Raw genomic sequence first — 15714 nt, forward strand, 5'->3', positions numbered from 1 at the left:
GGAGGAGGAGGGGGAGGGGAGGGGGAGGAGGAAGGGGAGAGAGCACTCATTTGTGTGAATGAGCCCATTGGTGTGCCACAATACACATGCAGAGGTCAGAGGACAACTTCAGTATCTGTCCACCTTCTCTCAAGACAGGAGCTCTTCGCTGCTGGTTTGGTTTGGTTGTTTATTTGTGTGTTTGTTTTCCCCACTGTGCCTGGCACACAATCTTCCAGGGTTGTTGGTTTCTGCTTTCCACCTCCTAGTAGTAGGAATGCTGGGATTACTCATGCTCGGGGAATTGGGCCTAAGTCCTTAGACTTGTGTGGCCAGCTGTCTTGCCCTCTCCAGCTTTTTAAAGTTCTATGTCCAAGTTCCCTTCTGACTTAAAATCTGGGAGGCATACAAGTATGTAAGAATGGTTTTAATGACTTTCCTGCTGAGCAGGATTTTGCCATTCAAAAATGTCACTGCTTTGTCGATATTACGGTTAGGAGGAGATAGCATCAGCCTGGTTTCTGTCATTGTAGTGAAATGACTGGTACTGTATATATATGTCGATTTAGCGTATGTCTGAAGATTCAAGGGCATGACATGTGCATTTGCTTGGTTCCAATTATGGCATATCTACTTGACTGTCACATTCAGACAGACAGTACTATGGCAAGTATAGAAGCCAGGGTGGGAGATCAAAAGGTGAGAGCCAGAGATGACAGAAGCACCAGATAGGCAGTGTCCCCAGGGGTCTTGCTCTAGGTTCTGCCTCTTAAAGGCTCCACCACCTCAATACCACCACTCCAGTAGGAATAGAGCTTCCACCACACGAGCCCTTGAGGGACACATTCAAGCCAATTCTGAACCACACTCAGCTTCATGTTTAAATATGATCTCTGCCAGGTGGTCTGAGCTTCCTGACACCCATGCTTAGCCCAACAGGGGCCAGATTCTGAAAGCAACAATGTTGGAGATACTATGTATCAAACACCTCCAGAGCCCTTGCTGGTACCTGCTCTATGTGGAAATGTATCAGCTTCCCTGACACTTTCCCCTGTATCTTTCTTCTGATGTCTTTTCCTGCATCTCCTCCTTTCTCCCCACTCAGACGGCAGAGAGTGAAAAGCACACACACATTCCCCTGCCTCTACCACCATTCTCTCTATCAGAACTCGGGCTGTCATTTGATAACTGTGCTCTTTTAATTTGGGGTGAGAGTTGGGGAGACAGGCTGTATGAAGCAAGATGCAAAAATAATATCAGAATGTATTATTAATAAGAATTAAAAAGAAATGTCTCCAATGTTCAATTTTTGTTACCAGTAAGTATTTACTTATTGCTTTAGAGGCTTTGTTCTTGTGTGTGTTTTTGCTCCCTTCCAACAACCAGAGACATATAATTACAATCTAAATATGCAAAAAGGAAAAAAGAAAAAGTTTTCAAAGGGGAAATGCCGATCCTGTCTAATGTTGCCACAAGTTCACTCCAAAACTGCTCAATACCCCATAATGGAGGAGTCACAATTGATTGTCCTCGTGATCGCTGCAGTTCCATCAATACCAATATTGTCTTGTTTTGAATAAAATGTGCAGGGTTTTTTTTTTCAATGCTGGTTCCAGTAAAATGGGGTTTTAGTGAAAATATGAGCAGTAGCAGGAAGCCAGTCTGGTTTCTCCCTCTGCAAATGGATTGATTTCCCTAACGCACACTACTTCCAATGCAGGAAAGGGGAAGGTGCTTCAATTAGGACTATGAGGTAAGATCAGGGGTCACTAGGCTGGCTGGTGGGTTGGACTCTCAAAGCTAATTCACAAAGCAATTGTAAGGTGGTCCTAAGGCAGTTTCTGCTTTACCTAACAGTCAAGACTAAAGTCCATCCTGGGTTGTTTCTGTGATTGTTGTTGCTGCTGCCGCTCTCCCTCCTCCTCCTCCTCCTCCATTTTCTCCTTTCTGCTCAACATTCTTCCTGCTCCATATCAATGAGTCCCTAAAATCTAGAAAGTCACAGTGGGATGGTGACATCATTTAGATGTGGCTTGTCCCCTACATAGTTATGGGCTGGAAGCTTGGTTCCTGTGACGAAGGTGTAAGATGAGGTAGGATATTTAATAGAAGAACACTAGTGGGAAGTTGATGTGTCATTGGAGATTAGGTCTCCAGCCGGAATTGGCCTATTTCCTGTGGAATCCCAATTTCAAGCCATTGGCCCGCTTTCTCTCATGTTTCCCTCCACCACAATGTCATCTGTCCAGAGGACCTCGCCAGAACGGAGCTAAATCCAGTACCGCAAACATAAGCTTTTACATCTCCTCTCCCTAACAAAGTCAGCAATTTCATTCTCTTCCTTACAGTAACAGAAAATGGGCTCATAGAGCTAAGCCTGTTCAGGGACCCGATGTGCTGACACATAAGTCCACAATGCTGCCATGACACAGACATAGGATCACTACACCCAACTTCAGCTTCTTCCAGAACTCACACAGAACCAGGGGCTCTTTCACTCATCCATATTTAGATTAGTTGTTTGGTTGAAATTTTCTCTCATTTGGGGATGGAAGTAACATATTTTCTATATTTGTTCTTCTTGCTACCAAAGATTGTAAGAAGGATGGAAGGGCTGCACACGCTCTGGGGAGAGCAGGACTCCATAGGCTGCTGTGCACCCTCCCCCACCCCCATTTGCTTACCTAGAATCGATTCTTTCTTTCCAAGGCACAGATTTGCCCCCTTGCCACAGTCCCACCAGCATGGCACGTTCATTTGTGCCAACAGCATCCTAGGCTTGGGAGTTTGTGGTCTTGGGTTCAGTGTATCTTAGTTTTCTCATGATGCTATGCTAAAATCAACTGACATAAGCTTCTTGAGAGACAAATTTTGCTTTTTTGTTTTCTTAAGATTTTTGGCTCACAGTTTCAGGTTACCATCCACCTTTTCAGTGAAGTCAAGGCAGCAGCAACTTGAAGAAACTGGTCTGATCACACCCATAGTCAAATACATAGAAGGATGAATTAATACATGTATGTCGGTGATTGACTCATTTTCTCTGCTGTTATTCAATCCATGACCTCCTGCCCGGGTAATGGAACCACCCACAGTGGGCCTGTGAAACCACTAGATCCTTCAGCCATAGCCACCTATGATGGTGCAAAACAAAGTTACCATGTCCGGAGTTCATGTCTACAAACCACATAATTAAGTTACCCCCTCCCCCAAAACAATATAATCCTTTGTTTGAAGTAAGTGATGAGCCACAATCTAACTATCTTTGGTAGCATGTGGCCATACACAGCCCATGAGGTTAATCCTCACTGCAAAGGGTGGGTCGTTAGGGTGAAGTTGAAGGTTTTATAGTCTAGTGTCACTGTCATCTCTCGGCTTCCTGATCTTGAATGAAATATATCATGCTGAGTCACACACACCTCACTGCACGTTCCCTGTCAAGATGGACTGTAGGCCATCTTAAACTCTAAGCCGAAGTGAGCCCCTCCTCCCTTAAATTGTCTTCTTGTCTGGTATAGAAGAGAAGACATTACTAACATACCCACTTGCTCCCTTCTTCTGTTTCATCCACCTGACTCTGGTATGGGGATAGCCTAACTCCCTCTACTGAAAACGCCATGCCCCCTTTTGACTAATACCTAAAGATGAGCATATCTGCCCCAGCCCTGTCCTTTTAATGATCTCCTACTTATCATCAAGAGGCATCTACATGTGGTCTCATCCAAGACATTTTTCTCACTACCAAACCAGCACTGCATCCACAATTCTAGTTCTCAGTGTCACACTGTGATCAGTTTATCTCCTACTCCCCCTCCTCCCTTTTCTCTCCCCTCCTCCATCTTTATCACCTTCCCGGAACATACTTCTTTAGAAATCCCTGAGCAGAACAAAATTCAGTCTGGAATGGAAAGAGTGTTGTGGTGTCCCGTAAGATAGAGCAGGAGGCAGGGGAGAGCCTGAGACTGTTCAGCCTCTGGGCAGAAGTTGACTGTGGTGTGCCTGAGTCAAGCTAGACTCTTCTAAAACATTCATTCATACTACCCTGTGGCGCCGACAGTGGGCTTGCTGAGTCCTGGTGCTGACCTGGAAGTTTCCCCTTGTATGGGCACCCTGCCCCCTGCAGACTAGCCACTGAACAGGGGACACTAATCCGACTGTATGGGAAGTCTCTTCCTCAGACTTCTCTGCTTTCATTTAACAGATACCATTTTTCCCCCTCAGGTCCTGTGAGAGTCATGTGTTTGGAAGTGAAGGTTCAGAATTAAGGGTTGCTGAATGCTATGGGGAAAATAACCAGATCTGTGGTCGATTAAAGATGGCAAGTGGTGCATCCAAATGAAAGCTACAGTTTCGTCAGGGACAGTGGCCGGGGTTTTGTGGATGTGTGGCTGCATCTGTCCTCAGGGGTGTTATGTCTGTATCTTGTTTACACAGAAACCAAAACTTATGAGTGTCCCCATGAACTGAAGTGGTTAAATTAGCCCCAATTCTTTGTAGCTCAAGTGGTATAGCCGGAAGTTTAGGGCAAAGGTGTCAACTTGGATGACAGGTGAAGCTCTGCCTTTGGTCACGATGACATAGAGGAGACTTGGTCCATGTGTCACTTTGAGGAAAACAGACAGAGGGCTCCTATGTTAAGCTGCCTATCTTCAGGGTACTGACCTGGCCTTTATATTTAGATGGAAAATGAACTAGGCAAAGAGAAAAGAGGTACTGGTAATTATGCAGCCTTGGTAAAGATGAGGTCTGCTTGACCATCCTCCTTTATGGTGCTACAGGGTGGTCCAGAGGAGTCCTCACTGCTTGGGTAGAGAAGTTGGTTCTGGTCTAGGATACAATCTTACCCTTAACAAGAACTGTCTCTCATGGGAGATGGCCTGTCCCAGGGCGCTTTGCAGTTCCTGGCATCCAAGGTGACTGCAGCTTTGGAACAATCATTTATTTCTGTGTCTTTAGCTTGGATGGAATAACCTTATGCAGTCACACCTTAAGTGGCTGGCATGTCTGTGCAGAGTTGTGCATGTGTCTGCCTTGAAGTGAAAGGGACAGAGTAAAGACAGAGATGGCAAGCTCTATGCTGGTGGGCGTTCCCCTGTGAGCCCAAGAGAGGTGTCAACACATGTTAGCAAAAAACAAAAGCTGAGCACTCTTCATGTTACGAGTCTTTTAAATATTTAACCAAATGCTTAATTCAATTATTTTGGGTAGAAAAAAAAAGCAAATGTCTCCAGGAGCACTAATGTTCTTTCCCTGTGTACCTGCAGCAGCTTTCCGGGGTTTCACCAGAATATGACATTGTTTTATTTAAAAGAAAGTTTCCTGAATTTTTAAGAAAAACTAAGACACAAAAGAGCCACCACGTAACAGTGATAGCAACAGTTAAAGTATCAGTTGAGGAGGCTGAAAAAATGCTTTTGTACAACAAAGGACCTTGTATTGTGAAATAAAATTTTGTCCTAACATAAATAACTTTCCAAAAATGGAAAGGCGAGGGAGAGCAAAACTGACAGATTAAAGTATGTTGTATGAAGGTTTGTGGAAGCTAGAGCTTAAAAACTAGATGTCTATAGCAAAGCTCATCAAAGTAAAGTTATTAAAACTTTCTTAGGTCAGTATCAAATTCCTAACATGAAAACAAAGCTGAATTTCTATGCCTAATAAGGCATAATAAGGGTTCATGTTTAGGAACACCTTATGTTAGAAAGCAAGGATCTTATGGTTCATCCCTTCTTTGAATGAAGTGTTTAAAACCTGATGATTATATTTCATTTAAGTCCTTTCAGCACAAAAACATAAATATGTCTTAGGGCTAAGTTGGTGTGGTTCCTCTATTGAATTAAAGTCAGGTGGCTGCAACCTTAGCATTCATTTATCTTCATAACTGTTATAAGAACAATGATATTGTTGGTTGAGAGGTAAAGATGTTCCCTAACTTCCCCTATGGCTCTGCGATTATTGGATAGCACACAAGAGACCTGAGCATGGCCTACTGTCTCCATACCCCTTTAGAATACCTGGTCATTAAATCTAGAAATGTAGGTGGTCGCGAGGTTTGGTAACCCAAGGCAGTTCAAACCTCTCAGCTTGGCATTCAGACTCTTGGCATTACGGCTGACCTTCCCAGGCTAACTCACACGATTTAACCCAGCTGAACAAAACCAAATATGCCCCTTCCTTTGTACCTCTCAGTATTTGAGCCTCTCCTCCCTCTCTACTCTTGTGAGGGGGTGGTCTTCACACCAACATCAATACTTCTCACTACGCCTGTAGAGGAACCTCTCACAGACAGCTCAGTGCTGTCTTACCCTCTCCTGTGACTTCTGCCTCCTCATCCCCAAAGCCAGAGCATGAGTCTGGTACCATTGGTCTCTGAATACCTAGAGGTGCAAGCTAGGAGATTCCAGTTATTCATGGAAGCAAACCCACCACATTGGTTGCTCCCACACAGGCTTAGTGCAGCCAATTCTGTTCCGTTGGGTCTGACTTCCTACCCTCAGAACTACAGCTCTCATGCATAAGCAAATATCCCTCCGCCAACAACTGACAGAACACTACAGTCCTGGAGGAAATGGAGAGGCATCTGGAGCGGTCCGAACTCCACCCACAGCAGCGTCCTTGCAGCTGCTGAGAATTCTGGGAAAGGAGAACATCTTCCAATGGATTGGGTTTTTCCAAGCTAAGAAACTGAGTTGAAGTTTGTTTGTTTGTTTGTTTGTTTGTTTGTTTCCTTTGCACAATTAAATTTCTACCTCCTGGCTTTTAATATGGGTGAAAACACTAGAGGCAGAGAAAGAGTCGGGTTATCCATTTCCAAGAGCGGCCTGCAGTGCTGGCATTTTTGAGGACAGCACATAGAACAAACTGAATCTGGCTGTGATTAGAAGGAGACCAGAACGGGACACCCATAAGGTCACCCATAAGCCTCTGGTACCAGCCGAAGGGAGGAGGGCTCAGAGCAAGATGAGGAGCAGAGAGAGCATTGGGATGGGCCTACAGACCCTCAGGATCTGAGCAAGGGTGGCTCTCCATCCCTTCCTAACACTGCCATCTACTGAGATGTCCCGCTCCTCTCTCCCTGCAGCGAGGTCTGAAGAAGCTTAGAATCAGTTTGCTTTCAGCAGTTTTTTTTTTTGTATGATTTCATTTCTCCTTTGATTTACTATTCTAACTGTTAGCATGAGGTTCCCTCCACCCTCCCTTTCAAAAATTAATTACTGTAATTATCCATCTTTTAATAGCTGCTGATTTGGCATCTGCAGAAAATATCTGAGAAAAATGCAACTCTATGTCCATTTGCCTCCTTGAGAAACAGCGAAGATGAATCGGGACTTTTCCTCAATTGCTTATTGACCTGAATAGAAGGAAAGGATTGTGCCAAATGGATTTCTTATTTGCATTCTTAATTTGTGGGGTTGAGATCACAGAGTGACCAAAACATCTAAATGCTGGGTTCAGCCACATCTGTGGGGGTGAGCAGCAGCAGGCCAGCCTCTGTCCATCAGCTCTGCCTCTTCACTGCCCATCACTGGAGTGAGTTTCTGCAGAACACAGACATCAGGTTGACTGCCAAGACACCCAGCCCACTGGCATGGCCAGTCTCGTAGTATTGTATAAAACAGCTGAAGAAGCCAGCCTCAAGGTAAGGTGAATGCACTGGACAAAATTGCCAGTGCATGTCCCTGCATTCCATAGGAGCTGCAAGATCAGAAACCTACTCATTGAGCATGCCATCAGGTTGGGTCTGGGTGAGTCTCAGAGCTTCTCCCTCACGAATAAGATGACCTTAGGATGTCACATAACTCTCCAGATCCTTGAGCACTTGCAGAATGGAGCAGAGAACAGCTGCTCATGGACTTTTAAGAACTTCTAGGACGAAGACTGCTATTGCATTTCTGCTAGAGAGGGGCTATCCAATGTGGGTTGGGATGTTTAAGGGAGGCATGTGTTAGGCATTAAGGTACAGAAGCAAAGATCTTAGTTTTCGGGTAACTCAGTGGCTACAAGGCAACTGATATAGGGGTAGAATGCTTTAATCTGACAATCAGATGCTGAAGGGAGCTGGTCTTTGAAGCGGAGGCCCAGTGAGTACCCCTTTCCTGTGCACACAGGACAGCACTCATATTGATAAAGGGGTGTCTGGCTTCCTCTGCACTGAGCCTAAGCTGAACCTGTGACCAACTCTCTTGGAACGATGACATGTAACAGAGACAATGTTGACTTGTTTCAGACCTGAATTTCCAGTAGAATTTCTAGAAATTCTGCTTTTGTGCCTTTGAGATCCCTCGGCTGTTGTGTTCCCTCCCAAGAACCCACGTAGAGACACAGGTAGAGGCCAGATGCATATGACCATGAGGCAGAGACCCAGGCCACACTGACAGCTTGAGACAAGAACACAGGTAGACGACCAAGCTGAGTTAGCTCATCAGTGGCCACTTGTCTCGTGTGTTGACCCCCTGAAGTGCTGGATCGATCAGTGGAAGAGTCTCTGTGGGGCTCCATCCCAGCTAGTATCATGAGGAGCATGTCCCATCCCCGTTGACACACAGTGTCATGAGAAATACTGTCCTGCACTGCTTTAAAAAAAAAAAAGAAAAGAAAAAAGAACTCACCCTGTCAGGCAAGCTCACTGTATGAACATCATAAACAACCCAAGATGACTACCTACCACTGGGCTGTGGAAGCTTAGGGGGTCCCTGATACACAAAGTCTGTTGTGAGCTATGTATCATCCTGAGACCCAGGACTGTGATGGCATAGTTATAACTAACTTCCTAATCTGCTTATCCAACACGTCCCCTGCCACTCTGCTGCATCTCCCCACTCGCCAGCTTCATGCTCACTCTGTCATTGCTCTCCAGAACGGAAGTCAAAGTAAGTGACAAGGGAGCATGTGAACAGGGACCATATTCAGGCCATTTTCACTCCCACACCAGGCGCCACTGTTTCTTAGTAAGACCAGTAGCATCCCTACCAATAAGTCCCCTCCCCACATCCCTTTTCTCAAGTCTCAGAGGACCTGCAAAATTTGTACCACAACACTATTATGTTCAAATGGCATGAGCACCAATTAGCTGTCATTTCTTCCTAAAACAGAAGCCCTCAGGTACAGGTGTCCATCAGAAAATACCTGTGGGTGATCTTCGAGGTATAGACGAGGCAGCAGTCTCACCATGATGCAAATGATCCCAGGATGCATGATCATGACGTCACCTTCATCCATCCTACAAAGAGAGGGAAGACAGGACATGTGATCTTTCTAAAACAGAGCATGATCCATGTTATCAGTGCACCACCACCTAAAAAGTGAATGACCTTGAGTTGATACATCTGAGCCTAATGTAGCCCAGCTGTAAAATGGAGTTAACAGCACCACGTTTTCCTTCCAGGGACAGAGACACACCTCTATCTCAACCTGTTGGTGCCGGGATTATGAACGTGCACCACTACTCTGGTTTATTTCTCTGCACATGAGATCCAGGGATTGAACTCGGGTCCTCATGGTTGCAAAGCAAGAACCTTAACAGCTGAGCTGTCTACCTAGTCCCTCAAGGGGAAAAAAAATAAGTGTTTCAAGATGAAATACAAAAGTGCTGCCGGGCGTGGTGGCGCACACCTTTAATCCCAGCACTTGGGAGGCAGAAGCAGGTGGATTTCTGAGTTTGAGCCCAGCCTGGTCTACAGAGTGAATTCCAGGACAGCCAGGGCTACAGAGAAACCCTGTCTTGAAAAACCAAAAAGAAAAAAAGAAAAGTGCATAAATGGAAGCATTTGTGGGACACTTGATAATGTGTTGCTTTAAGAAGATTATGCTTACATTGCAAAAGAAATAAGGACTCGGATCAAGCAGCCTAAGTGTCCACCTTCAGATGCTATATTTAAAAATAAAATATGTAAACTCAAAGCAAGTGAAAGAAATATAGTAATACAAACCGGAACGCTCACTCAGAGGGTAGAGATGAAGGACAAGGAGCAAGCAGCATGTTCCAGCTTCTGAGATCTGCTCAGGACGGAACTGGGTAGCCATCTTGAATGGGTCTTTCCCACTCTTGCTACTTGGCAAACAAGAGTCCATACATCTTCCTTTCCCATGGAGCTCACCACTCCATGGAGTGTGAGCTCATAGCAAGCAGCCCAGAGGAAATATGACTGATGCCATCGTAGCTCCTTTGTGTTTCCTTTTGTGTAAACTTTTACTTCTAGATTTATTTATTTATTTATTTATACATTTGTGTGCTTGTCTTCCAATAGCTTAGAACTTCCTAGAACAGACTTTCATGGCTGTTCTTCCCCTACATGTACCTGCTCTGACATATGCTCTATCATACCCTGTTTGTTTATCCTTTAGACCTCTAATACATATAACTTCATTCAGACTTTATTCTCCCCTCCCCCTCCTTTCCAGTTCTCGATTTACTACTTAATCATTAACACCTGCAGCTCTAAAACCTGTAAACCAAATTTTTCCACTCTCTACCCAAGCACAGCTATCTCTATACCTCCTCTAAGACACACCTGAAATGTGCAGGTTTCTTCTGCTACAGGTTACTATGATGTTAAATCCTGGAGTCTGTCATTCATTTGGCTTTCCCTCCCACCTAAATAGTCATGAAGAACATAAACATGAAGGCTGTTAACCAGGATGATTCTGGTAAAATAAAACAAGCAGACAAATACTGTGGGAGAAGAAAGTAAGAACTCTCACCCTGTCAGACACATAAAACTTAACAAAGAAACAACCAAAGACCGAGAAGACTAGCCACAGGGGTAAGGATGGGTTAGGGAGGCACATGTCTGTCTTAGGTCCAAAAATCTATAGCATATATTTCTAAAAGGTTAGAAAGGGGCAATAAAAATAACATGTAGAAATGACGATGGACAGAGATTTCCAGATAGAGTAATTTCCATGGATATCAAGCAGAATTAAGTTTCAAAATAATCCACACCAGGATACTCGAAGTGAAACCACAAAACAGGAGTAATGTAGCTCTTTAGAGAAAGCAAACAAAGCTGAGAAAGCAATGTGTGGCACTGACAAAGATTATTCCAAAGAAGAGAAAATTAATCAACAGCCACAATCAAAAACAATAGCTAAGAGGACCTTTCATGTGTTCCAAGAAAACAACCGTTGGTCCAAAGTGCATGCCGAGCAAAACTATCTTCCCACCATCAGGAAGAAAATAAGTATTTTTTTCAGACTAATAAAACTTAGTGAGAGGGTATAGGGGACTTTCAGGATAGTATTTGAAATGTAAATGAAGAAAATATGAAATAAAAAACTTAGAGAGTTTGTCACAAATAGACTTTAAAGAAAGAAAAAACTGCAGTGGTGTTCAAAATAATACAGCTTAAAAGGAGCAGGCATAAGGAGCAAAGGGGGTATGGGAAATATAGAGATAAGCCTAAATAAACTTTGAGTAAAAAGTAGATAAAAAGCTTGAGAGGTTAGTTGAAATAAAGTGAAACTGTACTACAAATCAACATTTAAATACAAGCTAGTGTAGCAGTGCTAAGAACTCCACAGTTCTTTCTGTATTAATACAAAGAACTCCATGGCAAAGGCAGCTGTTGCCAGAGAGAAAGGACAGCAGGCTACAGAACAGGAGAAAATCTTTGCCAACTGTATTTCAGACAGAAGTTGCTATCTAAAACACATGAAGTACTGCAAAAATTAAACAGTAAGGCAACAAAACTTATGATCAACAAAATGAGTGTTCTCAAAAGGAGAAACACAACCTGCCAATAAGTATTTTTTTTTAAGTTTTCGACATACTTAACCTTTATAGAAATGCAAATTAAAACTTCTGTCAGATTCTGCCTCACATCATTCAGAATAGCTAACACCAAAGCCAAAATCAAAAACCAAACAAAAACTGATAATAAATGCTGGCAACTGTGTGAAGAGAAATGGGCTTATAATCACTGCTGGTGGGGATGTAAACTTGTACAACCACGATGGAAATCACAGTGGAGGCTTCCAAGCACTGCGGAGAGAGCAAGGCTGAGCTGGAGCTATGGTATTCTTAGGCTCATTCCCAGTGGACTTTATATCCCACCACAGAGATCCAATCACATCTGTGTTTGCTGCTGCTTTATTCACAGTAGCAAGGAAACTAAATACACACACACACACACACACACACACACACACAGTGTGTGTGTGTATTTAGTGAATAGAGACAAAGAACTAGAATTCACAAAGTGAATAGAGACAAGGAACTAGAAGAGTCTGTGGGATAGGAGGGAGAGTTTCACAGAGGGGAGTTGCGGAAGTTGTTGAGCATGTGAGATGTACAAGATGAAGGGGATGCTGGGGATGGAAAAGGTATAGTGAGAGATGGGCCAGGGAGAGGGGAAGAGAGAATCTGTCAAAAGTAAGTTATATATTAAATTGCCATAAAGAAACATGTTATTTAAGAAAATTGTTATTTTGTATGCAAATTAAATATAAATGTTAATGTTAGTAGATAAATATTTGCCACTATAATGGTTTTTAATATATATTCCTTGACAAGTGACATGCCAAGTTGACTTAACAATTTAATAATATTGGAAAAAAACTCTGAGTTTGATTCAATGGTCAAAAACGGGACATTGTTCTAACAATCAGAGGGCATGGATTCTTCCCATGCCCATGTCGGGTATTTATGAAAATTTATCACCTTTATGTCCATTTAGTTAAAACTAATTAATTCTAAACAATAAGAACAACACAGCCAATTTTATCTCTCTGTAGTGAAGACGGCAGTGAATGGCAGATGATGAGGAGGGCTGGTCTGTAACATTGCAACAAAGACACCAAGCACAGATCACAAAGGAAGGCAGAAAAGCACTGAGCTGCATAACAATGTAACACCAACAGCAGTGGGCACAGACTGGAAAGGATGTAGAGAGATGCAGGGATTTAAAACACAGATTGGTCTCCTAACCATCCAAGGCAAGAAAAGGATTCCAGAATAAGCCCAAAGGAAAAATAATAAGGACAAAGGAGAAGAAAATAGAACATTGAGGTAAGAGAAACAAAAAAACTGTTCACATGACCAATTAAAAATGAATTTCTGGCCAAAATGCTGAAGGGAGAGAGGCAAGACAGTCACTGTGCAGGATGACAGGCGGGACAACCCAGCTGAGACAAATGCTAAGAGACACGGAGCCTGCCAGCACGCACTGCATTCCTGGTTACTCACGAGGCTGAGCAGGACGGTATCTTGAGCCCAGAAGTTTGAGGCTAACCTGGGCAACACTGGAAAAAGCATACCCCCTCCTATCGTGTGTGTGTGTGTGTGTGTGTGTGTGTGTGTGTGAGAGAGAGAGAGAGAGAGAGAGAGAGAGAGAGAGAGAAAGAGAGAGAGGGGGGGGAGACACATGCCTTTAAACCCTGCACTCTGGAGGCAGAGGCAGGCCTCTGAGTTCAAGGCTGGCCTGGTCTAGAGTGAGTTCTGGTACAGCCTGGGCTATACAAAAAAAAACCCTTTTGAAAAATAAAAAAAAAAAAAAAAAAAAAAAAAAACAAACCAAAAGAGCAGCCTTTTTTGATAAATTGAAAATTGGATAAAAAAAAATTGGGGATAATTTTGAACACTAACTTGACCTTGGCAAGTTCAAAATAAATAGAACTTTGCTCTCCAATAAGAATTGTTCCAACAAGAAAGCCCCAGGCTCTTGGAAGTTGGGTGGTAAGTGCTAGCACACAGTCCGGCTCTAGAAATATTTATAAACTGACTGCCAGGGAACGGGGACAGGCCAACCCATGACTGGGGATGTGTAAATTTAACAGTAAAAGCTGAATATGAAAAACCAAAGGCTCTCAACATAGATACTAAATCCCTTCTAAAATTAGTGACTCGGGTTGACAATACATTGTTACCATCTTGGCTTGTGCAGGGAAGCAATGTTAGACAGGATTGCTTATGTTTGTGAGGGCACAGCCACAGATACAAGATTAAAAACAAAACAAAACAAAACAAAAAAACCCTTTACTACACCAAATTATCCACAAAACAAAATGTATCTTATGATTGTCTCAGTTTATGGAGATTTAGCAGCCACTGCTCTCACCTCCGGAAAATGGGGACCTTCTTGGGACAAACTGTATTGACTCCCAATATGGACGTCACCATAGCATTGACGTCATTTGTCTCTGTTGCTTGTGTGAAATGAAATGAAAAAGGGCATTGACTACTAACATGATCTTTCCTCCCCCCCCCCCAATTTGTGGGATGGGTCCACACATTCCTTGCTTTAGTGGAACTAAGTTCTTCTACAGTCAAACGTTTTAGCAAAAATCTGAGCTATTGAGAGGCACTGCTTGTGGAAAGGAGAAGGTAGTCTTCGCTAGGGAAAATTGCAGTGGTACAAAAGACAGAGAAGAACCCTGTGGTTGGACCTGTGCTGTGGTTGGACCTGTGCTGTGGTTGGACCTGTGCTGTGTTTGGACCTGTGGTTTGTGCCATAACAAACTGAAAGCTCTCACCCAATCCTCTGGCAGCACTCTGGGAAGGAGATGAGACCACAGAGGGCAAGGCAGCCTGAATATCCAAGAAGGCCCACCTTAAACTCCAAGGAGCGCAGAGTGTCCCAGAGGAGAAAGTCTGTCTCCAAGAAGGCCTGCTCCAGCATCCAGAAGCCTTGCGGGTTCTCAAACAAATCAACAGACAATTCCAGGCCTATGCTGACTTGGGTCAAACGTGCTCTAAGCCCCCAGGGTAGAGGAGCTTGCAACTCTGTAGCACACATACTACCCACTATCCCCACAGGGATATCTGTATAACACAGGAATGGACCACACACCCACTGGTGACCACAGCAGAAGCAGCTAGCCCAGCTCTAACCTGTCCTCCATGTCTGGCCACTGCTTGAATTTGCCTTGGCGGCCGCCAGCCTCTGCCTTTCGAGCATTCACAGAAGGCTCCTGCCCAGCCCTGGCTGGCTCCATCAGGTCTCCCCGCAGGTGGAGGGTACCACTGGCCATGCTCTCTAGGAAGCTGAGAATCTGTAAGCAGCTCTGCAGCCTGGGTGGGAACTGGCAGCTGGAGGAGAAGGCACAGCTCAGCAAATCCATGAAGGGCCTGACTTTCATGTCAGATGAAGAGTCCCATCGAGTGCGCTCCTCCTCTGGGGTCCCAAAACAGCCCAGCAGACAGAGGTCCTCAGCCAGCTTCTCAAAGAGTCCATTGCTCCTGAAGAAGTGCTCATTGACAGGGTCCAAGTGCAGAGCGGCAGACACCACACAAAGGGTGTGTAACACCAACTCCAGGGTCTGGCTGGGGGACACTGCACCCCATGTTGTCACTGCAGGTACTTGGAGGGATCCCTCCAGGTCGGAAAGCAGGGACAGCAGCCCATTGAAGCCACTGGAGACGCGGAATGCAGCATGGCCCTTGGGGGTCTCCAGGATCCGGAGCAGAGACTGAAAGAATAAGCAAAGAGAATATGTAAAATCCAGCAGGCAGGTCAAGACCACCTATGAGCCTACTCACCACGACCCAGCGCTGTTAGTCACACACTCCAGAAACTAGGCAAGCTAAATGGACAGTTCTCAAACATTGTGATATCAATCTTGTTCATTTAGCTATTACTTTAGGTTGTCCATGTGTGCCTTTTCTTTCTTCTTTCTTTTCTTTCTTTCTTTTCTTTCTTTCTTTTCTTTCCCTTTCTTTCTTTCTTTCTTTCTTTCTTTCTTTCTTTCTTTCTTTCTTTCTTTCTTCCTTCCTTCCTTCCTTCCTTCCTTCCTTCCTTCCTT

At 44.1% G+C, this 15714-nt stretch overlaps 1 protein-coding gene across 4 annotated transcripts in view; it reads right to left on the minus strand.

Annotated features, from left to right (window-relative positions):
- Wdfy4 (WDFY family member 4) overlaps positions 1 to 15714 on the minus strand; it is a 218847-nt gene that overhangs the window by 152856 nt on the left and 50277 nt on the right. For all 4 annotated transcript variants that reach the window (XM_029469142.1, XM_029469139.1, XM_029469140.1 and 1 more), the window contains exons 12-13: positions 14804 to 15381; positions 9103 to 9196 (exon numbers count right to left, since the gene is read on the minus strand). In XM_029469142.1, the coding sequence (XP_029325002.1) occupies positions 9103 to 9196; positions 14804 to 15381 (672 nt within the window). The remainder of the gene's footprint in view (positions 1 to 9102; positions 9197 to 14803; positions 15382 to 15714) is intronic.

This window comes from Mus caroli, chromosome 14 (assembly GCF_900094665.2).
Source record: "Mus caroli chromosome 14, CAROLI_EIJ_v1.1, whole genome shotgun sequence".
In the NCBI taxonomy this organism is placed as follows: domain Eukaryota; kingdom Metazoa; phylum Chordata; class Mammalia; order Rodentia; family Muridae; genus Mus; species Mus caroli.